At 51.2% G+C, this 27,038-nt stretch overlaps 2 protein-coding genes, 1 long non-coding RNA gene and 1 pseudogene across 13 annotated transcripts; 3 read left to right on the top strand and 1 right to left on the bottom strand.

Moving 5' to 3' along the window:
• Positions 1-39: 39 nt before the first annotated feature.
• Positions 40-5,854, bottom strand: TMEM150B (transmembrane protein 150B). Of its 5 annotated transcripts, none has more exons than XM_016154220.2 (7): positions 5,621-5,717; positions 4,835-4,916; positions 4,600-4,659; positions 4,447-4,514; positions 4,106-4,233; positions 2,796-2,979; positions 40-400 (listed from the first exon to the last, which is right to left on the bottom strand). In XM_016154220.2, the coding sequence occupies exons 2-7, from the start codon at positions 4,900-4,902 to the stop codon at positions 189-191; spliced, it is 720 nt and encodes a 239-aa protein (XP_016009706.1). In that variant the 5' UTR covers positions 4,903-4,916; positions 5,621-5,717; the 3' UTR covers positions 40-188. The 5 variants fall into 5 exon arrangements, with proteins under 5 accessions (XP_016009706.1, XP_016009707.1, XP_016009708.1 ...); XM_016154221.2 differs by lacking the exon at positions 5,621-5,717 and adding an exon at positions 5,183-5,613; XM_016154222.2 differs by lacking the exon at positions 5,621-5,717 and adding an exon at positions 5,402-5,613.
• Positions 4,124-12,105, top strand: LOC107515433. 3 transcript variants are annotated; one of them, XR_004954418.1, is made up of 5 exons: positions 4,124-4,240; positions 8,047-8,095; positions 10,011-10,227; positions 10,969-11,046; positions 11,277-12,105. It is a non-coding gene; the product is annotated as an uncharacterized LOC107515433 (long non-coding RNA). The 3 variants fall into 3 exon arrangements; XR_004954417.1 differs by having other exon boundaries at positions 10,969-12,105; XR_001598005.2 differs by lacking the exon at positions 8,047-8,095 and having other exon boundaries at positions 4,127-4,240; positions 10,969-12,105.
• LOC118611881 lies at positions 9,467-9,589 on the top strand (annotated as a pseudogene).
• A 5,891-nt stretch (positions 12,106-17,996) lies between the features above and the next one.
• Positions 17,997-25,174, top strand: KMT5C (lysine methyltransferase 5C). Of its 5 annotated transcripts, XM_036232324.1 has the most exons (9): positions 17,997-18,100; positions 19,552-19,796; positions 19,945-20,110; positions 20,462-20,571; positions 21,338-21,501; positions 21,640-21,659; positions 23,480-23,616; positions 23,689-23,870; positions 24,032-25,174. In XM_036232324.1, the coding sequence occupies exons 2-9, from the start codon at positions 19,552-19,554 to the stop codon at positions 24,541-24,543; spliced, it is 1,536 nt and encodes a 511-aa protein (XP_036088217.1). In that variant the 5' UTR covers positions 17,997-18,100; the 3' UTR covers positions 24,544-25,174. The 5 variants fall into 5 exon arrangements, with proteins under 5 accessions (XP_036088217.1, XP_016009668.1, XP_016009670.1 ...); XM_016154182.2 differs by having other exon boundaries at positions 23,480-23,870; XM_016154184.2 differs by having other exon boundaries at positions 18,001-18,037; positions 23,480-23,870.
• The last annotated feature ends 1,864 nt before the right edge of the window (positions 25,175-27,038 follow it).

Here is a 27,038-nt window from a genome sequence, read left to right as displayed (position 1 = left end):
CAAAGATGCCAGCTGACCAGTCGTTTACAGCCCTGCCACATGTGCACCTACTCAGTGTCAGGCAGAACATAGATGGCACACTTTTGAAACTTAACCTCTGACAGTTCGTCCCTAGCAGTTCATCTGGGAGCGTAGTGGTGTCCAGGCATTGGCCTCTTGTTCCTGTGCCAGTGAGGACAAGGCCTGGGTCAGAGCGCCTGGGCCTGCAAGGAGATCGGGGAGGCCGGTGGTGGGCTGAGGTTGAAGTTGAGGCTGGGGCCCGGCTGGAGACACAAGGTGCAGCTGTTCAAGCTGGAGAAGTCGACAGCCAAGAGGCCAAAGAGTTTGAAGAGCAGCATGGCAACAGCCCACTCGCAGGCAGCAGAGGCGGAGCGCAGCGGCCAGGTGTGGAGGACAACCACTTTACACCAGGTCAAGGGCACACCGCCAGGAAACTAACTACCCAGAAGCCCAAATGGGTTGCCTTGTGACTGTGGGCAGGTAAGTCTATCTCTGGGTACCATCCTGTGACATGCTTGCCCTGCCCTGGCTAAAATAACCCTTCTGGCTGGCCACCCTCCTTGGCAGCTCCAGGACACTCTCAAAGGGATGCTCTCCAACCCTGTCTCCATCTCAGCCTGTTTCTCACATTGTTTCCCCTACACATCCCTCATGTCTATATCACATTCCCAATATCTGAGAACAAGGTTCTTAGCCTCCCATCAGCCTCCTCAGATCCTGTGAAGGCTCCACCATCTCCCTAACCACGCACCTTGCTTCTACCTCCAAATACCCAGGGCTCCCTAAAGGTGCCTGCCCACCCAAGGCCCACAGGTCCCTCCTGCTCACTCCCAAACATAATCGAATCTTCTCCCAAAATATCTTCCTCTTTCTGGGTGCCCCCACCTTCTCGAGAGTCCCATTATCCATTCATATGCCCTAAATCACCCTCGCCGCTTCCCTCCTCACGCCCAATGTCTGGCTGGTCACCCCAACATTTATCTGCCTTGCTATCTCTGGCCTTGCATCTCTCTGCTAGTCTGCCCTGTCCCTTGTCTGCCTCCTCAGTCCCAGCTTCTTAAAATCTTTTTATGTCCATGGTGCACACATACTCCAAGCTCCAGCTTAGCTGAGACCCCTCTTGTTTTTTGGGACACCCCTCACTTGAGCACCCTTCCTCTTCCTCCTCTGCCAAATTAGTTTTGACTCCCTCCTCCTAGGCCATACTAGATATTATTCATTCAAAGATTTTGAGGCTGTCAATAAATCTGATGCCATCCCTGGCTCCATGGATCTTTGAGCGAGAGGTATGAGCACCCAAACAATCCGCTTGCTCTCAGAACTGACCTTGTTCCTCGCTTGCTCACAAGCTTTCTATGGCTCCATACTGCCCTAAGCAGAAGCCTGAGCTTCTAACCTCTCACCTTAGCAGCCAAAAGCATCTTGTCCTTGCCTGAAGCCTTATCTCCTCCCCCAGCTCATCTTTTCACCCTCTTTACGCATGCACCTGCACTGTCCTCTAACCTCCCAAGCCAGGCCCACAGCAGCTGCTTTTGCAGGACAAGCTTAGAATCTACCAGGTCTGAGACCCATCTTTGCAGACATCCAGGCCTACCACACTCAACTGGCCATCTTTATGGTTCCTCCCCCCTCTCCCTGCAGCAAAGGGATATTTGAGGCCCACAGAATAAGGACCCTGTAGCCAAACTGATGATCAGCCCAGTGGGGACTTTAAAAGGGGCTAGGCTGGATCTGATCAGCGGCTGCACCCAGCAGTGAAGATGTGCTGGTTTACAGCTGATGTGGCCCTTCTGGCCTCATTCATGCAGTTTGGTTTGCCACTCTGGGAAGTGAACGAGGTCTACCAAATGTGGCCAGCACAGGGCCTCAGCTGGGCTCCTTTCAGCCTCTTGGGAATGCCAGCGTCCTCTTGGCCTCCCTTCTGTCCTCCCCACAAGAGCAGGTGGTCTCCAAACCTGAGTCTGAGCTCTTACTCTGTCAGAGCACTCTACCTAGCTGTGATAACCATCAGTATGATAAAAAGCAACTCCATTTTGCAGACATGGAAACTGAGGCTCAGAGAGTGATTTGACTCACCCAGAGAGGCATGCTAAGCTGGGTTCTGGGGTGACTCAGAAATGAGTTAGAGTCAAGGTGCCACTCAGTGTTGTGCTGGTAAATATGTAACAACCAGCTCCAATTTGTAGTATTTGCCCCTTCCTGTGGTGTAAATATTCCCACCATGGCTGTTTCAAGCTGCTAACAGGAGGTCATCCAACATGAAATTGGGAAGAAAAACACAAAGCCTGCCCTTGAAAGCTGGTATGAGCGGCTGCAGCCCACCACTATGTCCACCGCTGAACTTCATGGCAAGTCTTGGCCAAGAGACTCCCCCTGCCTGAACCTGTGTCCAGTCTTAGCCAGCATGATGCATGGCACACAGCAGATACCCCAATGGACTGCGGGTACCCAAAACGATTTTTTTATCATCCTCCCAATATTTATTGGTCACTCACTGTGTGCCACGCACAGATCTAAGCACCTCACCTGTATCACCTTCACTACAACCCTGGAATGGCCCTATTATCATCCACATTTGATAGACATGGAAACTTTATGCGGAAGTTAAGAAGGCAACGGACCTTCCACCAGCTAGCATGTGGACATAGTGTGTTTACAACCCAGGCAGCATGACCTCAGACCAGAAGTCTCGACTATGCCATAGCAGGGCCAAGAAAGGAGGGGGCAACTACATTAGCATAGCTACCCCAATGAAGAACCACCTCAACCCCTGCTCCTGGCCCCCAGAAGGATACTGGCCACCATGAGGATGGTGCAGAGGCTGCAGAGGACCAGGCGGAGTGGCCTGATCCAGGGAGGCCCGGGCTGGGGCAGGCCTTTCATCCTCCAGGAGAGAAGGAGCTGCAGCCAAAAGTAGAGGTGGCCCACAAAAAAGGCGAAGAAGGCCCCAATCAGGTGTGTGACTCGCTGGTTCTTTTGCTGGAAGGAGGAGGGGTAGAGTTGAAGGGAAGAGGGAAGAACTGTGGGGAGGCCAGCACCATGAAGAGGGGAGATGTGACTGACAACTGCCATGCCCTGTGATTGGCTCATTGATTAGCCTTGGTCCCCAAAACACTGCCTGGCATGTAGCAGATGCTCGTAAATATCAGTGCAATAAATCTTTCATTTTCAACCAGGGTGGGGAAAAGCAGATATTGCCACCAAGGGGGTAAAAACTGGTTCTTGGAGAACAAAAATTTCTTACATATCACAATGGTTTCTGGCTTCCCAATCTATGGTATATTTTACATTCAAGTTTTTAAGTATTAAAAATTTCATGGAGGAAAAAGGGTGATTAGGGGAAAATATCTAAAAAGCCTCCTTAGGGGACTGATGTCAGAATTAAAGAAAAAGATAGGTTGTGGAACATAGGAATAAGTGAATGAGCAAATGAATGCCTACGCAAAGGTGATGGGGGATTTTTATCAACAAGCTGGAAGCCGCTTCACCTCGTCTGAACCCCTGTGGTTTCGCCAGCCTTTGGAATCAGAGCCATCATAATAAAGGAGCATGATGCCATAAAATAATTCAGTAAGATTTCTCCATTCACGTATGCAACAAAGATCTGCTGAGCTTCACGACTGAGAACACGAGTTCTAGAATCTATGAATCTGGGTTCATTTCTGACCACTATGGACCAGCAGATAAAAAATGTTATCGGTGAGATACGGCCAGGAAGGACCTACCTGGAGTTCTCAGCTCGATGGGTAAAAATAGTACAAAAGGTAAAACCTAAAAACACTCAACCAGTGGGGCAAACGCTAAGAATGAGTGAGTTTCAGCCATTTCTTCACGGTGGGGGGCGGTGGCAAGGAATCACCTCAACCTCCTCGGGTGCAATGAAATCATTATAAAGAACCTCCCACGCGGCGCTCGATTTGAAGAGCAGAAAACTCGGCACCACCTGCCACGGCCCGAGAGCCACAGAGAAATACACGTCCCAGGAGGCCACGCGCGGCCCAGCCCCCGAAATCAAGAGCCGGCGGCCCCGGAGGATGCTGGGAATTGTAGTCCAGATCAGGCGGGCCGGGCCCGGGCCAGGCTCTGCGAGGCTGCTGCGTCTCACCTGGAAGTTGCCCACCACGGAGGTTCCCAGGGCACAGAGGAGCCCCGACCACAGGATCAGCTGGTTAGGCCACCTTCCGACGCCCCAGTCCCGGAGCTGGTGGTAACGGAGAATGCAGACCCAGGCGGCTGGGAGGTAGACGGAAGTGGGCGAGAGACCCAGGCCCCGGGATGGGGAGGCGATGGGCTGGACGAGGCTGGGGATCCAGGGGTAGGGGCCAAACTCCCGGTTTTAGGGGAAGAGGAGGGACCTAGACTCCTGGGTCTGAGGGTGGAGGGGCTGGGGCCTGTGGTCCCCTTAGCTGGGGGCCAGCACTGAAGGAGACGGGTTGGTGTAATTACCCATAGCAGCTCCCATGTTGAGCATCTGGCTGAAGATACAGCTCTGAGGGGGGTACGATCCACAGAGACTGGGGAAGATGAAGGGTTGTCCTGTGGCTTCTCACAGCCAGGACCCTCTTTCCTCCCTCTGGACCCCCCAAGCACCATAACTACCTGATATAGGGGATGCCCTCCGTGAGGTTCACAGCCTTGTTGGCCACTGCAATGGCAAAACTGAAAGAGGGGAAGACGTCAAATGAGCAGCCGCTTTCAGTGACAACTTTTGTAACCCACAGAAACGGGGACTCCTAGCTCCCTCCAGGCCCCTCCACCTCTTCCCTCATACTCAGGGGTCCAGGCCCCCAGACTCCTCCCTCAGACCCAGGCATTTCTTGCTTCTAACACTCACACAGTCCAGATGCTAGTGACAGCCCAGAAGGCCAGGAAAGCAGGCAGCAGGGACAGGTAGCCCCACATGCCGGGCTTGGGCTCTGCAGGGAAAGAGTGGGGGCCATCAATATCTGTATATGTCTCTCTCCCCCTAGTCTCATTCTCTCCCCACCAGTTCCCCTCCTCCCCTCTCCGTATGAGTTGAGGAACCAGCCCTAAGGGTCCCGGTGTTGTCAGCCTGGGGCACTTTCCCTATTTTTCAACTGACCTTTAAGCCAAGCCTAATCTTGAACTTTCTCCAGTTGTCATCCCCCCACCTTATCCCTCCCCTACACTGCTAGCCTCTGGGCTCCCTGGGAATGTTCACCTGTCCTTCTTTCCAGCCCTCTCAATCCCAGGACTGGGGCTACCTGAGAGGTTCAGGAAAGAAGGGCTGTGATGTCAGGTGGGGCTGGACCAAAGTCAGCTCCGCGGAGCGAAAGTCCACACCGGAACACTTGCAGCTCAGTGTCAGGCAAGGACTTTGACCCACCACTTTCTAGGGACCTCACCCCCAAACTGCCACTTCTGGTCTCTTCAGACCTACCAGACAACACCTTAGCTTCAGGCAGCCCCCACAGCTTCTTTCCACTTGCTTTATAGGTTCAAGAGGCCAATTCCTATTGCTTATCTTCCCTAGGACACAGAAATCAGAGCCTGGGGCTCTCCCCACCCTTTCTCCTTGTGAGACCCAGTCAGGCCCCCAGGCCCTTTTAAAACACTTGTATTGCTTTTGAGCCCCTGGGGTCCAACCTCTAGTTCTTACCTCCTTCAGCACCCAGAATCCAGGCCTGCGGGTCCAGATCCTTTCTGGGTGCACTTTTATCCTTAGGCTGCTGGATATAGGGCCCCCGTGACCCTGACTCCTCCCCTCAACTTGCCTTCCCCTCTCCCTTCCTCTACCATGCTGGAGTTCCCCACCAGGCAGGGTGTGGGTGAAAGGGAGACCTTGGTGCTCACACTTCCTCCCAAAAGCTTTGACTTCCACTGCCAGGACCATTTCCGCTCTCTTTACACAGTAACCCTCCACTTTATGGCTTCCCCTTCTGAGGGTATGTGGGCCCCAGCCTCCTCCTGCTTCCCCAGGACCCAGGAGTCCCAGCCCGCAGCCTTCTCCCTCAGTATGTCTCTTATTTTTTAATTGAAGTTAATTCACAAAACATACATTTAACCATTTTAAAATATACAATTCAGTAGCATTTAGCACACTTACAATGTGTGTAACTACCACCTCTATCTAGTTCCAAAACATTTCATCACCCAGAAAGCAACCTCGTATCCATTAAGCACCGCCCCCCCCCCCAGTCCTTCCCCCATCCCCCAGGCCTGGGCCACAACCAATCTGCTTTCTGTTACTACAGATTTGTCATGCCAGACAGTTTATATAAACTGAATCACACACTCTGACCTTTTGTGTCTAGTTTCTCTCACTGAGAATCATGTTTTTGAGTTCCATTCATGGGGTAGCATGGATAAGGGCCCCTTTTGGCACTCAAGTGTCTGAGGCCCAGCAATCAATTAAGAATGAGATGTCGTCCCTGTCCTCAATGGGTTTTCAGGCTGGAGAGCACACGTGTATCTGACAACTAGAATATGAAGTGTTATAATAAATGCAGCAATGGGTATGGTGACCCCCAGAAGAGGAAGTGGCTGACTAGCAGTGGTGGCCAGCATGTGTGTTGTTGTGGGGGAAGATCAGGAAAGGAAAATGGATGTGTTTGTACGCTGCAGGAAGGCTTTCTCAGTGAAGTCCCAGTGGTCCCTGAAACCTGGCCTGTCAGGATCTAATGCCTTTGTCTGCTAGGTTACAAAGCATAGCCCCTCTAGGAGAAATGAGCCAGGACTCAAAGCTCTTGATTGCCACGAAGGGCTTGGTTGTGCTCCTGAGGGTACTAGGGAGCCATGGAAGGCTCTTGAGCAGAGAAGACAGACAGGAGCTGACACCAATGGTATGTAGACAGGAAAGAGACATAGTGACAATAACCTCCAACACATCTGCAGTGCCAAGTACTGCACTATGTATTCCATATGGGCTAACTCACTGATTCTCATGACAGCCCTGAAGTGTCATCGGCGTCTTTATGAACTAGATTCCTTAATCCTTGTAGAAGTAAAAGTCCTCAATTCTTGACTAAAAAGCACCTGGAAATAGTTCCAAACTTCATGCATGGAAGAGGTAGCCTGGAAGGCCTGGGGTTTTCAATTAAGTGAGACTTGAGTTTGAATCCTATCTCTGCCACTCAAGAGCTGGGTGACTATGTGAGTTTCCTATGGCTGCTGTAACGAAAGACCACGAATTTAGTGGCTTAAGACAGCACACATTTATTAGCTCACAGTTCTGGAGGTTGGAGTCCCAAATGGGTTTTAGGGACTGAAATGAAGGTGTCGGTGGGGCTGGTTCCTTCTGGAGGCTCCAGGGGAGAATCTGTGCCCTAGACTTTTCCAGCTTCCAGAAACGCCTGTGTCCCTCAGTGTGTGGCCCCTTCCTCCATGTGCAGAGTGCCTCACTCCAAGATCTGCTTCTGTCATCACACCCCCTCCTCTGTCTCTGATGATCACCCCTTCTTTCACTCATAAAGACCCTATGATGACATTAAACCTCACCCAAATTTCCCTCCCCATCTAAAGATCCTTAATTTAATCACATCTGCAAAGTCTCTTTTGCCATGTGAGGTGCCATCATCACCAGTCCCAGAGATTAGGACATGGACAATTGTCAGGGGTCCAGTATTCTGCCTCTACAGTCCCCTTCTACTTCAGTCTGTAGATACAGTACATAGTGTCACTGTGGGGGCAGGCTGATGAGTTTGCATGTCTACCTCTGCCTCTTGCTGGCTGTGTGACCTGGAGCAAGTAGCTTCATCTGTCTGCACCTCAGTTTCCTCATCTGTGAAATGAGGATGAGAAGAGTAACTACCACAGAGGGCCATGGTATAGAACTTATGAGCCAATCCCTTTACATGGGGGTTTGTGGAAAGAATCAAGTAGGAAAAAAAAATCACCATCCACCTTGGCTGCATTCCTGGCACATTGTCAGTGCTCAGTAGAGAAGACTGTCTCTCTCCAGGGGGTATATGTATATGTTAGCTGCTGGGGACAAGAGGGAGATCAGAGCTATTGGGCTGCATGTGTATGTGTGTTCCATTTAGCAAATATTGACCAAGGACCCACTGTGTACCAACATTGTTCTAGATCCTGGAGACACAACAGGGAACAAGCAGACAAGAAGTGCCCTGGTAGAGTGAGTCTCTAGCAAATTCTCATCCCTCTCTCCCTCAACTCCTCTACCCTCCCACACCTTTCACCCCCACCCCACCCCTCCAGCCGCAAATGCTTCTCCTTCTTGTCCCCTCCTCCTGAGGGGCTCAAGACTGGTGGCCTACTTTCAGTTTGAGAATTAGGCTCCACCCACTGTCCACCTGTAGGCTGAGAGCATGGATTTTCTGGATCCTTCCAGAAACTGGGGCCACTGGCCTGGCTCAGCCAAGGGGAAGAGGCTTGTGGTCTCCATCTGTGTGAGATGATGTTGCAATTTCATGTTTAGGAAACCACTTCCAGTTGGGGGTGGGGACTGTTTTTTTGCCCTGGAGTGGGGAATCTGCCCAGGCAGGGGGTGTAGGCATCCAGGGAGCTTGGTTTTCTCATCTGTAAAAACAAGGATCATAATGGTGTCAGAGTTTGAGAGTGAGTTCATGTGACGACTTAGAACAGTGCCTGACCTGTAAATGCCATGTAAAGCTTGATATTGGCATTATAGACTCCTCCAGGTGATACTGAGTATTTCTGAAGAGCCACTGCAGGCCTAGAGGTCATACTGCTTTGTAGAGTACATATCTGGACCTCACGATCTTGCTGTGTCATCAGGTCCTCCACGAAGCAAGTACTGTCATGGCGTCAGAAATGCAAGGAATCTAGGGGGAGTGATGCCAGTGAAAGATAAAGGGAAGAGGGAACAGGTAGACAGTGAAAGCCTTCAGGCTGGAACTGACAGGAGATAGGGTAGGAAGGCATGGGTAAGCAGAGAGAGCTTTAAACTGTGGCTCAGCTCTGAGAAAGCCCACCCAGCCCGACAAGCAGATAAAGCACAAAGGTTTCCCATATCGGCAAATCCGCAGAAACAGAAAGTAGGTTGGTGGCTTGCCAGGGGATGGGGGAAGTGGGGTGTGATTGCTTAATCACTTCCTTTTGGGGAGATGAAAATGTTTTAGAACTAGAGATGATGATTGTACAACAGTGTGACTATACTACAGGTTCCTAAATTATACATCTTCAAATGATTAAAGTGGTGTGTGTTATGTGCATTAACCTCAATTATTATTTTTTAAATGATCACCCTTAGAGGAGTCCCACATTGGGTGGAAATGGCCAGGCTGTAACCACACCACCACCACCATGCTTAGTCATTGTTTAGGGGCTGTGAGAAATGACGAGGACCTCAATCCAAAAAAAAAAAAAAAAAATAGTTGCAGGAGGCTCTGGGTCAAATGCAGTCTTCCTAATTGATGTTCTTTCTCGAACGAAATAGCCGCAGGGCAACCATACTTTCCCAGTGTGGCTCAGTTACTTAGTGGAGAAGCTGAAGTCTGTCCGATTATAAAATTTGGTTCTTTCCAACTACAGCCGTGCCACCCTGAAATGGCCGATCTCGTCTGATCTCGGAAGCTAAGCAGGGTCAGGCCTGGTTAGTACTTGGATGGGATGGGAGACCACCTAGGAATACCAGGTGCTGTAGGCATCAAAAAAAAAAAAAAACACACACACAACATTGGTTCTTTCCAATGTGCCATCCATATATCCACCTGCCCAACCTCCCACCCACCCATCCATCATCTGTGCATATGTTCTTGCTTTGATGCATTTATCTGACTAGTTTACATCTACCCAGTCACCCATCTGCCTATCTAACCAACCATCGCTTGTTCAGATCTTCTAGCTCTCCAAAGCTCTAGCCATCCTTTCAGGTATCCATGTTCCTTCATTGTGTAATCCATTCTATCAGTTCCCTCTTCCCATATACCCTACAATCTATTCTTCTGTCAGTTCAACCTTCCATTTCCCCATTGATCCAGTCCACCTGTGTTAGCTTCCTATAGCTGCTGTAACAAATTCCCACAAACCTAGTGACTGAAAAACAATGGAAATTTGTTCCCTTACAGTTCTGGCAAACCGTATTTCAACATTGGTTGTGCTATGCTGAAACCAAGATGGCGGCAGGGCTGTGCTCCCTCTGGTGGCTCTAAGAGAAGGTCCCTCCTGCCTCTTCCAGCTTCTGGTGGCTGCCGGCGTGCCTTGGCTTGTGGTCACATCACTCCAGTCTGTCCTCATTCTCCTATGTGTCCAGTGTCCAGTCATCTTCTACCTCTCTCTGCTAAGGTACAGGTGATGGCACTTAGGACTCACTGGGGTAATCCAGGATAAGTCCCCCTCTCAAGTCCTTACCTTAATCAAAGCTTTGCCACATAAAGTTATAGTCATGTGTTCAGGGGTTGTAAATCATCTCTTTGAGGGTTATTTTGTTCTGTCCACCATGTCACACAATTGTACACACACACACACACACACACACACATACAGAAGTGTGTGTGTGTGTGTGTGTGTGTGTGTGTGTCTCCATCCATACAAATTCTGGGAGCTAAAAATGTACAATTGAGCCCTCAAGAGGTTTCGATCTTGAGGAAGCAAACCTGTAAGGAGGCAGTTACTCAGCTGGCATGGTTGAGATCAGTTACATTGACCAAATAAATATACCAAGCTGGCTCTCTCTGCTACCCACCACCTCTGTGTTCCCACCCCTGCCACCTCCACATTGGGGAAGGAAAGGAAAATGGGAAGAGAACGGCCTAAACATTTTTCATTCTCCTTAAATCTTCCATCCCACCACCACCCTTCTCACTCCCTATCCATGAACATGGTGTATATATATATATATATATGAATATATGTATTTATCTATCTATCTATCTATTTATTTATTTAAGGTCTGCCTTAAGATCTCTCAAGATTTTACAGGTTTTTCTTGAAGAGCTCTTGCCCATATTTTGTTAAATTTATTACTTGGTGCTGAATATTTATAAATGTTACTGTAATCCATATTTGTTCATATTTTTGTTTTAGAACTTTGTTGATGGTTGTACAGAAAGGGTTCATGTAATTGACCTGAGTCTGCTATCCGACATGCAAGATGGAACTTTGGTTGGTATCTGGGGACTTGGTTGTCAAATGTTCCAAGTAGCTTGTTGTGCCTGGATTGTTTGTACAAACTGTGTGATTTATGCTGAATGCCTGCCCTTCTTTTGGCAGTCTAGAATTTTGGTACATGTGAGGCAGAGCATGCCTATGTGATAAGTTGCCAGTAAAAACCTAGGGCTCTGAGTCTCACTTGGGCAGAAACCACACACACGTCACTCCATTTTTGTCTCTAGAGAAAGAGTGAGTTCTGTGTGACCCTCATGGGAGAGAGAAAGCACGAGAAAACCTGCACATGGATTCCTTCAGTCTCTGTCTTATGATCCTACAGCACTGCAGTAAATCTCAGCCATGAGTACAAGTCTATGCTGAGTCCTATACATCTTCCTAGAGAATTTGCAAATATACCTAACACAGAGATAAAAAGAAATACAACTGACATTCATATATTGATTTTTGTATCCAGCAACTTTGCTGAATTCTATCAATTCTGATATTTTATCAGGAGCTTCTTTGGGATTTTCTAGATACATAATCATATCTGTGACTCATGATGGTTTTATTTCTTTTAAATTTTTTATGCCCCGCATTTATTTTTCTTGCCTTACTGCAGTGGCTATGTCTTCAGTATGGTGCTGAAAGCAGTGATAAGGGGGCATCCCTGTCTTTTCTCGGTTTCAAAGGAAAAGCTTTCAATGTTTCACCATTAAATATGAATTTGCTCTCAAATTTTTATTGTGGTAAAATACATATAACATAAATTTTGCCCCTTTAACTATTTTTAAGTGTAGAATGCAGTAACATTAAGCACATTCACATTATTGTGTAACCTCACCACCATCTGCCTCCAGAACTTTTTCATCTTCTAATAGAAACTATGTGCCTGTTAAATAATAACTCTCATTCCCCCTTCCTCTCAGCCCCTGGCAACCACCATTCTACTTTGTTTCTCTATGCATTTGACTATTCTACGTACCTCATATATGTGGAATCATATAGTATTTGTCTTTTTGAGTCTGGATTATTTCACTGTGTCAGAATTTCCTTTCCACATTTTGTTTGTTCACTGATAAGTTGATGGATATTTGGGTTAATGTGATCTTTGGGCTCTTGTAAACAATGCTGCAATGAACATTCATGTACAAGATTTTGTGTGGACATGTGTTTTCATTTCTCTTGGGAAGGGAATTGCTGGGTCATATTGAAATGTTTTCAGGGACCACCAGATTTTTTTCCACAGTGCCTGCCTCGATTTACATCCCACCAGCAGTTCAGGAACATTCAATGTCTCAACATCCTCAACAAGGCTTGGTATTATGTCTTTTTGATTATAGCTATCTTAGTGGGTGTGAAGCAATATCTCATTGTGGTTTTGACTTTTATTTCCTTACTACTGATGATGTTGAGCATCTTTTCATGTGCTTGTTGGCTATTTATATATCTCCTTTGGAGAAATGTCTATGCTGATCCAATGGCCATGTTTTGATTGGGTTGTTTGTCTTTTTGTTACTAAGGTATAAGTATTGTATATATTTTTGGATTACCAGTCCTTTATCAGATATATGCTTTGCAAAGATTTTCCCCATTCTTTAGTATGCAACTTTTTTTCCCCCAATTCCCACTGACATATAATATTATGTTAGTTTCAGTTGCACAGCACATATAATTTACGAAGTGATCCCCTTGATAAGTCTAGTTCCCACCTGGCACCATACATAATTATTACAATATTATCGACTGTATTTCCTGTGCTATATTTCACATCCCTGTCACTGTTTTCATAACTAGCAATTTGTACTTCTTAACCCTTCACCTTTTTCACCTAGGCCCCCAACTCCCCAGGATCAGACTTCTTTAGTTGTTGTTATTCATTCAATCATTCAGCAAATCTTTATCAAATTCCAAGGATATGCCAGGCACTGCCCTTGATATTGGAGACTCAGCTATGAACAAAACAAAAGTCCCTGCCCTACCAGAGTGCATGCTCTAGCTAGGGAGGACAGTGAACAAATAAACCAAGAGAGGTATATGACATCAGGCTGGGATACATACTATGTAATGCCTGCCTTGTAGGCATGTGACCTATGCAGTCGACCAGGGCCCAACACTTGTTTAATGCTCTGCTGTCACCATCTTGAAATTCTTAATAATTTTTGACTGAAGGGCTTTGCATTTCCATTTTGTTCTGGGACCCACAAATGATTATGTAGCCAGCCCTGGGGCTGCCACACAATAGCAGAGTAGGGAGATGGCTGGGGCAGTTGAGCTCTCCTCCTGCCCAGGGCCATCAGGGAAGGTCTTCCTTGAGGAGGTGACATTCCAGCAGAGAACTGAAGCTGGTGACACCATGAGCCCCGCAGAGATCTGTGGGTGGGACTTTCCCAGCAGAAATAACAGCAGGAAAAGACCTTGAGATGAGGAAAGTTTGACCTCCAGCAAGGAGGCCTGTGGGACTGTATCAGAGGAGAGTAGTTAATGATAAGATCAGAGAAATAATAGTGGGCCCACTGTAAGGACATCAGATTTTAATCTACTTTTGATTAACTCTAGCAGCCTAAAACAACAATAAATATATATATGTCTCACTTGGGGCTTTTGGGTCAGGAATTTGGAAGTGGCTGAAACTGGGTGGTTCTGGCTTGGGGTAGCCAATTGGGGCATAGTCTTCCAAAGGCTTGGCAGAGACAGGAGGATTATGTCCAGGTTGATTGGCTCACTCATATTACTGTCAAACTGTTAGCAGGAAATTTCAGGTCCTCTCTAGCTGTTAGCATAGGAACCTCAGTTCTTTGACTCATGGACTACTCCTTGGGGCGGCTTCAATGGTTTCTCATTGTGGCTCTTAGTTCCCTCAGAGGAGTGATCCCAGAGAGAGCAAGCTGGATGCCACAATATCTCTGATAAACCAGCCTTGGACACACCCTCATTTTTGCAATATCTTTTTGGTTACACAGCTCAGCACTATTCATTGTGGAAAAGCTATAGGAAAGTATGAATCCCAGGACAGGAGGTAGGGGCTGGGCATCATCTTGGAGGCTGGCTACTAAAGTGTAAATCCAATGCAGCATTTTGAGTATCATGATGATAATGACAGATAGATAGATGCATGGACAGATGGATGGATGGACAGATAGACGTGTATGTATGCATATGCTTATATACATGTAGGTATACGTATATCAATTAACAAACATTATGTAATACTTATATTTTATTCAATTGTTGTATATACTTGGTTATTACACAAGTAATACATGAAAACAGAGACAACTACCCCCAAAGTTGGATTTTTTTCCAGCTTTTTTGAGGTATGATTGACATGCAAAAATTGTATATATTGTACAAGGTGATGTTTTGATATATGTATACACTGTGAAATGATCACCACAATCCAGTTAATTAACACATCCATCACTTCACACAATTATCCTTTTCGTGCATGTGGTGAGAACCCTGGAGATCTACTCTCTTAGTAAAACTTCAAATACATTTTATTATTAACTAAAAATACGTCACTGTGCTGCACATTATACCCCCAGAACTTATTCATCTTGTGGCTGGAAGTTTGTGCCCTGTGACCAGCATCTCCCATGTCCCCCACTCCCAGCCCCTGGTCACCACCATTCCACTCCTTGTTTCTACAATTTCAAAGTATTTTTTAGATTTCATACATGAATGGTATCATACAGTACTGGTGTTTCTCAGTCTAACTTATCAAACTTAGCATGATGTTCTCCAGGTTCATCCACGTTACTGCAAATGGCAGTATGTCCCCCCCTCCTCATAGCTGAATAATATTCCACTGTATAGCTGCATCACATCTCCTTCCTCCGGTCATCCACTGAGGGATACTTAGGTTGTTTCCATGTTTCAGCTATTGTGAATAATGCCGCAATATGGGAGTGCTGATATCTCTTTGTGATAGTGATTTCATTTCCTTTGAGTATATATATCCAAAGTGGGATTGCTGGATCACATGGTTGTTCTAGTTTTAATTTTTTTGAAGACCCTGCATACTGTTTTCCACAGTGGCCACACCAATTTACATTCCCACCAACAATGCCTAAAGGTTCCCTTTTCTTGATATCCTCCCCCCAGTCATTTAATTTATATATACATAGATATCCCTTTCCTCAAAATATGACCATCCTGAATTTACTGTTTTATAACGAGCTTTTCTTCTTAATAGTAAGCCACGCTCCACCTTGAGAGTTACTGGGCCTACAGTGTCCCTGCAGCTTGTGAATGTGTTTGCTCTGAGGAAGCCTCCTGCAAAGGTGTCTGCTAAAGTATACTTCTCAAACATTCCAGAGCATTCCAGTTACTGGACTGGGTGATTCTGATTTACATCTGGGCTGTGGCCTGAGACTCTGCATTCCTACCCAGCACCCATGTGACCTGCTAGATGCTGCTGGTCCACAGACACTCTTGAGGTAGCATAATCTTAAAATGATTTATTATTAAATCCATGACCATGTTCTCTGAGTGCTGAGTTTTGGAATCTATATTTTCAATACATTCCCAAGGTGTTTCTTCAGTTTCTCTCTCTCTCTTTGGTGGTAATGTTACATTTACCATTTTAACGTATACATGCACTCCCTAGCTCCAGAACTTCATCCAGAAAGGAAACCCTGTACTCATTATCAGTCATTCCCCATTCTCACCTCCCCGCAGCCCCTGGCAATCACGAATCTGCTATCTCTATGGATTTGCCTATTCTGGATATTTTTTAGAAATGGAAGAATTTCATATATGACTTTGGCTCCTTTTACCTAATGTGAAGTCTTCCAGGCTCACCTGTGTTGTGGCATGTGTCAGCACTTCACTCCTCTGAGGTGCCTTTGAAGCTTGAGAACCAGCTGGATCCTGTATGGATGATGTCACCCAGAGGTTGTGTCTGATGGCCAGTCACATTCCTTCTGTCAGCCTCTCTTTGCTCCTGTGTAAAAAGGGGGTAACAGCCCCTCCCTCACAGGGCTGTTTGCAAAGTGACAGGCATGTGCAAAGAGCTCGGTATCTGTTAGTTATTGTGATTGCACCTGGTGGATATGCTGTAATTGATCCAAGCAATTATTACTATTGGACATTCAGGCTTTTCCTATTTTTCTGCTTTTTAAACAATGCTAAGACACACGTCTTTATATATAAGTATTTTAACACTTCTCCAGTTATTTTCTTAGAAAAAAAGCCCAGAAAGATTTAGTGGGTCAAACATTCAGCTGTATGATGAAACATTTCTGACATGTAGAAAAAGAACAGATAGTGAATATAGTGACGTTTCCGCTTCCCAGCTTAAAAAAAAAAAGGGCAAGTAACAATATCATTTTCCTGATTGCATCCCTTCTGCCTGACCCCCGAGGGGTCACCACTAGCATCCCCCACCCTAGTCAGACCCCTATCACACATTTGCATATTTGTGCACATTTGCATGTATCCATACACGGTCTGTTTTCTGTGTTTTAAAACTTGCTGCATTCTACAACTAGAAGCATATGAGTTGTCCAGTTTGCTGTATGGAGTGCCTTGTGCATCTTCTTTCACAGCTGTATAGCATCCTGTCCCTCCTATGAATGCCACAACCAATGGATCCATTCTTCACGTGATGGACCTTTAAGCCCGGTTCCATTTTTTCGTCGTTACAGACACTGCTGTGGCGAGCATTCTTGTGCTTATCTTTTCGTTCACGTTTGTGAGAGCGTCTCTAGGGTATACACCCATGAATGGAAGTTGTAATCTCAAGATTCAGTCATGCCGATAGGACTTTTCCAGACACCTAAGAACCGTCCTTTCTGCTTGCAGGCTCCCTTTCTCTGGCGTCTTATCTGAGGGTAGCAGTAAGGTGTCTCAGAGCTGGGGGGCGGTCCCATCTGGGGAAGAAACAGTATGAATAGAGGGTAAGAGGATGAAAGCGGGGGTGGAGGACACTTGGGAGGGTGTTAAAAAGGACCCCTCAGAGCGGGAGCAGTGTGGTCCTTGTTTCACAGATGCGAGCCTGAGGCCCAGAGAGGGCAAGTTACCTCCTTCCCTAGCGTCACAGAGGGATGTCACAGAGACGCCACCTACTCCGGGCACGATAAATAGCAGTTAATCAAACAAAGATTGCCTGCACCAAGTTCAGAGTTTATTATTCTGGGCATAATATGACGAAATGCTAATTATGTTTGCCTCTAGGATTGGAGGGAGGGGTGATGCTACTGGGGAGGGGGTGCCTCATGGGAGGGTCCCATGAGTCAGGGCTTTCTCCAAGGCCCCTACTTCTCTTTCCGATCTGTTCACCCACAAATTGAGTCCACCCAAAATTAAATGGGGTCTTTGGGGGAGAGAAGGTGAGCCAAGAGGGCGAGTGAGAGCCCTTTGTACCTGGGCAAGGTTGTCAAAAAAGTTTTGTCGCTTAGGCAACCGCAGGCCTCCCAGGGCGGGTGTGGTGGGGTACGGAGGTGCGTGCGCACTCACCCCTCCCGCCGACTCCCGCTTTCTCCCTCCGGCTACTGAAGGTTTCACTGGAGAAAAGGAATATGGAGGTCGCGACTCCATGATGACGGGCGGAGATCTTCACCAATGGAAGGATGAGCCACTCCAAGGCCAGCCAAACACACACAGGTTTTGGAGCTGGCAGAGCCCGCCCTCTTTCCACTTGGACCCGAATAACCCGACCGGAACCCAAGTTACCGCGCTTTTGGCCAATGAGGGCGCCGACTTCGGGTCGTGGGCGGGAATACGTCTCCATGGCAGCGGCCGAAAGACAGTGGCGGAAGCCAATGGCAACGGTTGGCGGCGCGGGAGGGCATCGCGGGTGTGGCGGGGCTTTGTGGGGGCACTGCCGGGAGGCTGGAGAGGCGGGGCAGTGGGGCTCGGCCAATAGGAGAAGCATGAGCGTCACAGCAACAGAGGAGTGGCGGCAATGTGAACCAATGGGAGACCGCGGTGGCCGGGGCGGGGCGGAGCAGGTGGAGGCTTGGCGACGGTGTCTGACGATAGCTGGAAGAGGCAGTGGGAGGTAGTGGCGGCGGCGTTGCGGGCGCCTGAGGAGGAGGAGGAGGAGGAGGAGGAGGAGCAGCGGGTGAGGGGCAGCGCGGGTCTGACCTCCGAGCCCTCTCGGCCCCCGCCCCCCACCCCCGAGTGCCCCCCGCCGCTCGCGGCCCTTCCTCGTGTCTAGGCGCCCTAGTCTCCCGGCCCCTTGGCGTGCAGCCATCCCCGTGCTTCCTCACCAGGCCTCTCCCGCACCCCGGCCTCCCTCGGGCCCCCTCTCTCCAGGCCCTTCCCTGCACCCTCAGCGTGCCTGGGGACTCACTCCCTTCTTTGGACCCCAGGCCCTTCCCCTACACTCTCGCTGCATCCCCAGGACGCTCTCTGCTTCCCCCAATTTCCTCCCGGACCCTCTCTGCCTATCCAGGGCTCTCCCTAAACCTCAGGCTCTCGCAGCTTTCCTATGCGCCTCCCTGTGTCCCCAGGACTTGCTCTGCTCCTCTGTCTCTCCAAGCCGCGTCTGGACCCTAGTTCCGCCTACATCTTCTCAAGACTCTCCCTGGACCAGCAGGCCCTTCTCTCCTTTCTTTCCTTGCACCCCAGGTCTCTGGTCTGGCTTTCCAGGGCACCTCCTTGGGTCTCCAAGCCTTCTCTGCCCCCCTTCTTTCTATCCCACCTCCCCTCCGTGCGTCCTCTATTTTGTCTTTACTGACTTGCCCCTCTGCAGCTTCCGCCCTGTCCCAGCGCTCTTCCGCAGCGCCGCTTCTTTATTAATCCCCAGCCTTCCTGTCTTCCAGACCCCTTTTCCAGCCGCTATGGCCCCCGTGCCCTCTTCAGTTACCCCTTTGCCGTCCTCCATCGACTCTCCCCGAAGCCTTATGGTGTGGGTGCCCAGCAGGCTTTGCACAGGCAGGGTTAAGGGTCTTGTTTTTGTTTCGTTTTGCGAACCCCCTTCTTCCCTTTTTGTGGACCCGGTCTGCCTCTCCTTACCGTTCTTTTTCTGTCCCCCACCCCCACCCCCACCCCGCCTCCGCTTTGTCCTCCGAGGCCCCCTCCCCGGAAATCCTTGAAGAGGGAGCAGGTGCTAGGATCTGTGTTCTGCTCACCCACCCCCCACCCCCTCCAGGCTGCCTGGGGCTTCATCCAGGGCCTCCTAACGACTCCCTGGGTTGCTGGGGAGGGGAGGTGGAGAATGCGGGTGGGCGGAGGGACTATTTGTCCTGGAGCGGGGAGGCCTTGGCTTTTTCCTTAGTAAGGGATAGAGGTGCTGCTGGGCCCCCTGTCACCCAGCTCTGGCAGGGCTAAGCCTTCAGGGTCATTCCAGACTGCCAGCTAATCAGCCTTCCCTGGGGGGCGCGCGCGCGTGTGTGTGTGTGTGTGTGTGTGTGTGTTGGGGGCTTTGTGTCTGCTTGGGAGCATAAGGAGGTATTAATGAGGGAGATCGGTACTTGTGTGGGGGCTTCCCCACTGTCAGAGCCACTTGTTGAATTTCACCTGCACTGAGGGCCCTGTGAAGTCAGTGTTGCTTTTCTTCCCCATTTACAGATGAGACAGAAGAGCCCAACAAAGTCTCTCACAGCTTATAAGTGGCGGGGAGCAAGCACACACCTGGGGCGCTGCCCCAGCCCCTGCTTTGTGCTCCCTACTCTGGACCCGAGGCAGCATGGTCCATGGGGCACCATGGGGCCCGACAGAGTGACAGCCAGAGAACTGTGCGAGAACGACGACCTTGCCACCAGCCTCGTCCTGGACCCCTACCTGGGCTTCCGTACCCATAAGATGAATGTCAGGTGAGGCGACCTGCAGGAGGCGCACAGACTGAGGGCTGGGGACTGGATCCCTTCAATCAGCAGCCCCAGTGGGGGTGGGGGCAGGGCCCGGGAAGGCCAGGAGGGAATAGGCCAAGGCCCTGGGACCCAGGCATGCCCTCTCCCCCAGCCCTGTGCCGCCCCTGCGGCGACAGCACCATCTGCGTTCTGCACTGGAGGCTTTCCTGAGACAGCGGGACCTGGAGGCTGCATACCGGGCCCTGACGCTGGGAGGCTGGATGGCCCACTACTTCCAGAGCCGGGGCCCGCGGCAGGAGGCAGCCCTCAAGATCCACGTGAGGGCGACCCCTTCCCCCTACCCGCTCTGCACACCTATTTTTCCCAGTAACCATGGAGCCCCAGACCCTGTGCACCTCAGCACAGCCCCCAGGACTCCCTGACTTCCTAGTCACCAGGACCATGAAGCGGGGCCCAGAGAATCCTAGGAGAGGAGAGTTGGAGGGCCCTCTGAGATGGAGTCCAACCTCTTCATTTAACAGATGAGGAAACTGAGGCCCCGAGAGGGAAAGTGAGTGCCCGAAACCACACAGCGAGTCAGTGGCAGAGCAGAAATAGAGCCCAGGAGAGAGGGCCCAGGATGACCCTGCCCCACCACCTCACCCCGCCCACCCCCTCACCTCCCCCAGATCTATCGCTACCTCCGTGCCTTCCTGCCTGAAAGCGGCTTTACCATCCTGCCCTGTACCCGCTATTCCATGGAGACAAATGGAGCCAAGATTGTGTCTACCCGAGCTTGGTAAGAGGGCAAGACTCCTGATGACCCCACCCCACCCTTGTCTGCTGGTCAAGACCTGTCCCTTCTTGCTGAGAAGGAAGCCGTGGCCTGCTCCTGAAGATCTTCCTCACCCTTACTTGCCGCAATTCTGCTAGGGGATGAGACCACCCCCCAACACACACACAGTTCCTGCAGTGGCCCCCAAAAGCCTGGCCTTGGGCCCAGGACAGTGCCATTCTTTCTTTACCCTGACCCAAGCCCTGCCAGGTAACAGACACTGCTGGGAAGGTGCGCAGCAGGACAGCCAGTACCATGGTCCCTTCTTGCATGCAGTATGGCAAGGAGGTGGGAGGTAGCCAAGTGGACACACAGGGACTGACCACAGCTGCTTGAACTTTAGGAGCCAGCCAGGTAGTGTGGAGTGTTCAGAGGAGCCAGGCCTTGGCTGCGACCCATGCGATGAGCCCCAGGGTCTGGTCAAGGGGCTGTCCGTGGTTGTGGAAGTTGAGTCGAGCAGAAAGACCAGGCTATGGAGGCCTGAGGCAGGAGGGGTCCTGGAGGAGCCAAGTGCGAGGGGAGAGGATGCAGGGGGCTGTCCACGTGGTGGGGTGCCTTTGGTATGGCTTTCAGCAGGCAGAGGTGTGGTGTGCTTGCCTGCTGGGGCAAGGGTAGAGGCACTTGGGCTTGAGAGACTTGACTTAGTAAGTGGATCCCGGTGCCGGCCCTTTCCAGGAGACAGTAGTCCAGGAAGGATCTGCTCATAGGCCTGGGCCTGGCCTCTTGGCAGGAAGAAGAACGAGAAGCTGGAGCTGCTGGTGGGCTGCATTGCAGAGCTGCGGGAGGCGGATGAGGGGCTGCTGAGGGCCGGAGAGAACGACTTCAGCATCATGTACTCCACCCGCAAGCGCAGCGCCCAGCTGTGGCTTGGCCCTGCCGCTTTCATCAACCACGGTACAGTGCGGGTGCTGAGGGCCCCTGGAGGTAGGGGGAGGAAGGGCAAGGGGCAGGGAGGGGTGGCATGCTGACTTCTAGCTCCTGGGTTTACATGAGTCTCTTCTCTCCTGCACCCCTACTTTTCACTGGCTCCAGACTGCAAGCCCAACTGCAAGGTGAGACCTGGGAACCCCCGGAGGAGTTGGCACCTGGAAAATGAGGGTGGAGAGGGCTTTGTGGTTGGTGAATACCTGAAACTGCACTCCCCCTGACAAAAGGTCTTCCTCCCTGTAGGAGGTGTCTGTGCCTGTGGCTCTCAGGTGCAAGAGAGAGGAAAGGGCTTTGGCTAGAGTCACACTGGAGCCCAGGTGGCCTGGCGGAGTTCTTTTCTCTGAACTGAGCTAGGGCAGAGCTGGTTTGAGGGAGTGTGTGGTGATGGAGAGATAGAAAGTGACCCTATACCGGTAGCCCTGACCTTTCAGGGAGATGCCAATGGGCCACAGCTGTGCAGGTGTGAGTGACAGCAGTGGGCTAAGTGGCAGGAGCCTGTAGGGTAATGCCCCTAGGGTGAGGCTGGGGACCTCTGGGAGGTAGGGCTCCTGGGTTGGGGGGGTGGGGAGCAGAGGGAGCCAGGTGGCAGTGATGGCCACCTGGCCACAGGTTCTGTGATGAAGCCCAGATGAGAGTGTGGAGTGAAGGGAAGACAGCTAGTAAGTGGCCCCTGCTAGCCGGTGGCCTTGTCCTGTATCTGTGGGAGCCCTGACCCATGACAGAGACCCAGGGTATGGAGTTAGAGCTGGGTTTGAGTCCTGGCTCCACCAATCCAGCCTTGGTTTCTCAGTTGGGAGATGGTGAGAACCTATACCCTGGGCCAGGTGGGAAGGTCAGGTACACGGTGCGCACTGATGTCTGTCGTTGCTCCTGTGATTTTGCATGCCCCTCACATGGATTTCAGGGTGATAAAGTACAGCCCTGGTCTGGCCCTGTGTGCAGATACTGGATAGGACAAAAAACAAGGCTAGGCTCCATGAGAATCTGTGTGCCAAAGCAGGTGACAACCACCTGAGGCACAGGAGCCCGGCGTTGAAGGAAAATAGGTGAACATTAGGGTGCCCCAGATGGGAAACGTCACACTGGAGGGTTAGGAGGTATGTGACAGGTGTGGTGCCACCAGAAGTTCCAGTCTGCCCTGTGGGCATGCCCAGTTGGTGCATAAGGGAGCTTGGTTTCAAGATTCCCTGGCTTGTGTGCTGGATGCTTGGCAAGAAGGGAAGAGACAAGGCAGGGTGGCTGGCGAAGAGGCTGGTGTGTAACTGAGTGAGGGGATGAGGGGCTGGCTCCAAAAAGGGCCTTGGGGACAGAGAGGGCAGATACACAAGATACTGTGCACTCAGGAAGTACCAGCCAGTTGGACTGGGGTCAGGCCATTGGTGAAGGTCACCCCCAGGCTTGTATCAGCCTAGAGTGGACAGTTGGATGGATGGATGGATAGATGGATGGACGGACGGACAGATGGACAGAAAGAGGGACCAACAGATGGGAGTCTCCTCTCCTAGTCAGGGACTATGGAGGCAGGAGCAGGCAGGTTAGAGACTGTGAGGCAGCAATTCCAGATTGGAGCTGTGAAGTGAACACAGGCCTCCAGGAAGGGGTGGCTACCAAGGTACAGGCTGGCAGGGAGTGAGGAATCAGTTAGGGGGCCTGAGGAGCTGAGACTTGGCCACAGAAGCTGGAGAAGAGTGCAGAGGGAGCATCCCTGTGTACCACCAGTACAGATTTGAGCACCCTCCTGTAGGAGGTGTGGAGGCCACCAAAGGGGTGGTCAGGGAGTGCAGGAGGGGGCGGGCCCTAGGCAGGTCAGATGCCTCCCAGTGGTGCTTCCCCAGGGCTCTCAGCCACTGCCCCTCCAAAGGGAGAGGGCCCTTGGGGCCCAGATGCTGGCCAGGCTAAATAGAGGTAGCCAGCAGGCCTGGACACTGAGCAGTCTGGCCCCCAGTTTGTGCCTGCAGATGGGAACGCAGCCTGTGTAAAGGTGCTCCGGGACATCGAGCCTGGGGATGAGGTGACCTGCTTCTATGGCGAAGGCTTCTTTGGTGAAAAGAACGAGCACTGTGAATGCTACACCTGCGAGAGGTGGGCATGCGGGGCAGGAGGTGGGAAATCCCATGAACCGGAAGTGCAACCTCAGGGCCCTTTCCCCACCAGGAAAGGGGAAGGAGCTTTCCGCCTGCGGCCCAGGGATCCCCTGCCCCCAAGGCCCCTGGATAAGTACCAGCTCCGGGAGACCAAGCGGAGGCTGATGCAGGGCCTGGTCGGTGGCCGACAACACCCACTGGGCCTCTGGGCCTGTGCCCACCCATCCTCTCTGCATAGGGACCCCTTCTGTGGTGAGCACGGTTGGGGACCCCATCCTGTCAGCCCTTCTCCAACTCAACCCTTCTTTCTCTGCCCTCTGTCTTGGGCAGGGTGGGATAGGGTAGGGTGGGGTGGGGGTGGCCAGAGCAGGTGCTGCTAACATAGTCACCCTGTTTGCCTCCCGGCCCCACAGCCGCCTGCCAGCCCCTGAGGCCCCCACCCTGTGGTCCCAGGCCAGATGTGGTGCCCCTTTGGCTCCAGTGGCTGCCACAGCCCCAGCTCCGCATACGCCCCCGCAGACGACGACGCCCCCAGCTCCGCCGGGCCCCTGCGCCACCAGCTCTCCGTACTGCCCGCATCTCCCTGCACCGGTGGGGAGGCTGTGGCCCCCACTGCTGCCTGCAGGCAGAGGCCCGGGTGGCCCTGAGCCCAGCCCCTTGTGCCCGCTGGGCCCCCCAGCAGGACTGGCACTGGGCCCGGCACTATGGGCTGCCTCATGTGGTGCGTGTGGACCTGAGCCGTGTGGCCCCCACCCCACCTGCCACTGCCCCCACCACTGCCACCCCTATCCCCACTGGGACCCCAGGTCCCATCCCTATCCCCAAGCAGGCCCTCGCCTTTGCACCCTTCTCCCCACCCAAGCGCCTGCGGCTGGTGGTCAGCCATGGCTCTATTGACCTGGATGTCAACGGTGATGGGTTGTGATGGGCCAGGCAGCATAGCTCTCCTAGGCCCCCGTTCCCGAGTTCTCGGGTACTCACTGACTCTCCAAGAGTTCCTAGACCTCTGGGAGGGAGCTGGCCCTCCACCCTAGCACAGTGCTGACCTGGGGTGGGTGTGCTCTGGATACCCCCAGGGACTGGACTCCTGACCCTTTGTGACTGCTGACCCCTGAGCCATCCCCACCTAGCAGGGAGCCCTGGCTATTGCTGCCCCATCCCCCAAGCCTCAGGATTAAAGGAGCATACCCTCCCCGCCCACCTCCTGCCCAGGGAGCAAAGCCATAAGGGGTGGAGGCCACCCCTGGCATCTCCTCAAAAACCCAGGCCTCAGGAGGAGGGGAACTGATGTAGGGGTGGCACTTTCTGGAGACTGCCCCTTGGAGGAGGGGTTTGCTCTCAGTTTTGTGACTGTCTGAGGTGGGGGTGGCTGCATGTCTCCACCACCCCTATGGGTCTCAGGGAGGCCGGGTGCGACCTTGTCTTTCTCATGGTGCTATCCCTGGTGCTACTGGGGTGTGGGGGCACCCTCCCCTCCCTCACACCAGAATGGGGTATGTTGGGAGATTGGAAGCACTTGAACTTTTTATTTTATTAAAACCTTGTTATAAGCAGCACCCTTGAAAGCTTTTCATTTACATCGATTTTTTTTGAGAGAGGGATGTTAGAAGGGTGAGGCTTGGCCTTGCAGGGGAGTCCAGAGCTGGAGGTGGCAGCCTAGGCCCTGGGTCCTGAGAGCTTTGGGAGGGGAGGGGGACAACTCAGGAAGACAGAGCACAGAATCATATCACCCTGCAAGTCATGCTGAGGAAGAACAGTCTGGAAATGACAGGTCCAGCTGACAGGTCATGTGAGCTGGGTCACCCTTTGAGTCAGATGCTTCTCCCACACCTCACCTGTGTTATTTTCCTCAGCCTGGCTCTTAGACAAGACAAATCATCATGAATGTCTTCAGATCCAGTTCAGTATCTTGATTTTGCCCTTGCCTCTTAATTCTCATCTCAACCCCATTTTACAGAAGGAAATACTAATAGCTAACAATTAGCGAGGCTTCCTGCTACCAGCCACCTGCCAAGCATCTGGTAGACATTTTTTCCTTGTTCATTAAGGCCTCACAGACAGCCAAAGGCTTCTGAGGTCAGACGAGGGAGAGGATGGCTGCAGATCCTGTCCATCTCCGTGCTGGCAGCCTTGGAAAAGTGTACCCTGGAGGTTGAGAGGCCAAGCCATGTGCATGAGGGGCTAGGGGCCCTCAGGATGGAGTGAACAGGCGGGGAGACCCAGGTGGTCATCTGGTACCTTTTTTCACTTTAAAATTTGTTTGGTTTACGTATAGCTTGTTTTCATTCCTTTCAGAATGGTAAAATGTGTCTTCTGTGCAAATCCTACTGAATCCTATTAATTTTCTCCTGTCATGTTAAAAATAAGGAGAGGGGCCTTCTGGTCAGCAAGAGGGAAGATGGCTGACATGGCAGTCACTAAAGAGGAACAAGTCAACTGTCTGTCTGAACAAACTGAAATTCAAGTGCCATCACTATGGCTTCTAGACAGATGACAGTGAGGATTCTTGGCCCAGATGGAGACGATGGTTCCAAGAATCCCTGAAATCCTATTTAAATATCCTAATAACTGCATGTTCACATGCATGTTCTTCCAGGAAGAGAGGGTATAGAGCCTGTATCCAATTCTCTAAAGTGCTAGAACCCCCCCCAAACAGGTTAGAAATCAGCAGGGAGGGCCACCCGCTCTCAGCACTGCTGTCACCTTTTCCTTGAACAGCTAATTCTTGTGGGATGAGGAGTGGCCTGGCCTGGCCTCCATCCACTTGATGGCCAGTAGCACCCTCACAGTTGCGACAATGTCTCCAGACATTGCCCAATATCCCCCTGGAGGCCCAAAGCAGCCCCCGGTTGAGCGGCACTAGGCTAGAGTGACAGGATGATGGGAGGGAAGGTCTCTAGGTCAGTTGTCACAGCTGACAGCAATCATTGTCCATGTGCATCTTGGCATCAGTCTTCATGACAATATGACCAAGATCACCCTCTTACAAACAGCCAGAGCAGGAAGCATGTCTTCTCAGAGCCACACAGCTGGTGTGTACACCGGGGGGGATGCCACCCCAACTGCCACAGGGAAGTGCTAGGAGTGCGTGTTAGACCCATGAACTGAGGACATCCAGGTAGAGCTGGGCTTGGCATCAGGACCCTACTCATGTGGCTCAAGCCCAGGGCAAGGTGTGTGTCTGAGGTTTGGGTTAAGGCTGGTGAGAACCCCATCATACACATAGGGGCTAGAGCCAGGGAAACGGGCAAGGTGGCTGGGAGGTAAGGGAAGGACAGAGCTGAAAGAAACTGGAAATAATTACAGCAACTGGGTGCTCTGTGCTGTCCAGTTGGGGCGCCCTAAGCCTGGACCTCATTCTTCCCCTTGGGGGTGCTCTCTGACCCTTTTATACTAAACATAGGGTCCAGGAGACCCAGG

Source organism: Rousettus aegyptiacus, unplaced genomic scaffold (assembly GCF_014176215.1).
Source record: "Rousettus aegyptiacus isolate mRouAeg1 unplaced genomic scaffold, mRouAeg1.p scaffold_m13_p_14, whole genome shotgun sequence".
Classification (NCBI taxonomy): Eukaryota; Metazoa; Chordata; class Mammalia; order Chiroptera; family Pteropodidae; genus Rousettus; species Rousettus aegyptiacus.
The sequence above is the reverse complement of the archived record's forward strand: the minus strand, read 5'-3'. Positions and strand labels throughout refer to the sequence as shown.

Bases quoted from the DNA above. Each gene is read 5' to 3' on its own strand.
- TMEM150B (XM_016154219.2), bottom strand. From the start codon at position 5,854: ATGGTCCTGGCAGTGGAAGTCAAAGCTTTTGGGAGGAAGTGTGAGCAC. The intron at 4,660-5,620 runs GTAAGAACTAGA...CCCCTCTTTCAG, and splicing joins GATTCTGGGTGCTGAAGGAG to TTTTGCCATTGCAGTGGCCA. The intron at 2,980-4,105 runs GTGAGACGCAGC...TCCTCCTTCCAG, and splicing joins CCGTGGTGGGCAACTTCCAG to CAAAAGAACCAGCGAGTCAC.
- KMT5C (XM_016154182.2), top strand. From the start codon at position 19,552: ATGAGACAGAAGAGCCCAACAAAGTCTCTCACAGCTTATAAGTGGCGG. The intron at 20,111-20,461 runs GTGAGGGCGACC...CACCTCCCCCAG, and splicing joins AGGCAGCCCTCAAGATCCAC to ATCTATCGCTACCTCCGTGC. The intron at 23,871-24,031 runs GTGAGCACGGTT...CCGGCCCCACAG, and splicing joins GCATAGGGACCCCTTCTGTG to CCGCCTGCCAGCCCCTGAGG.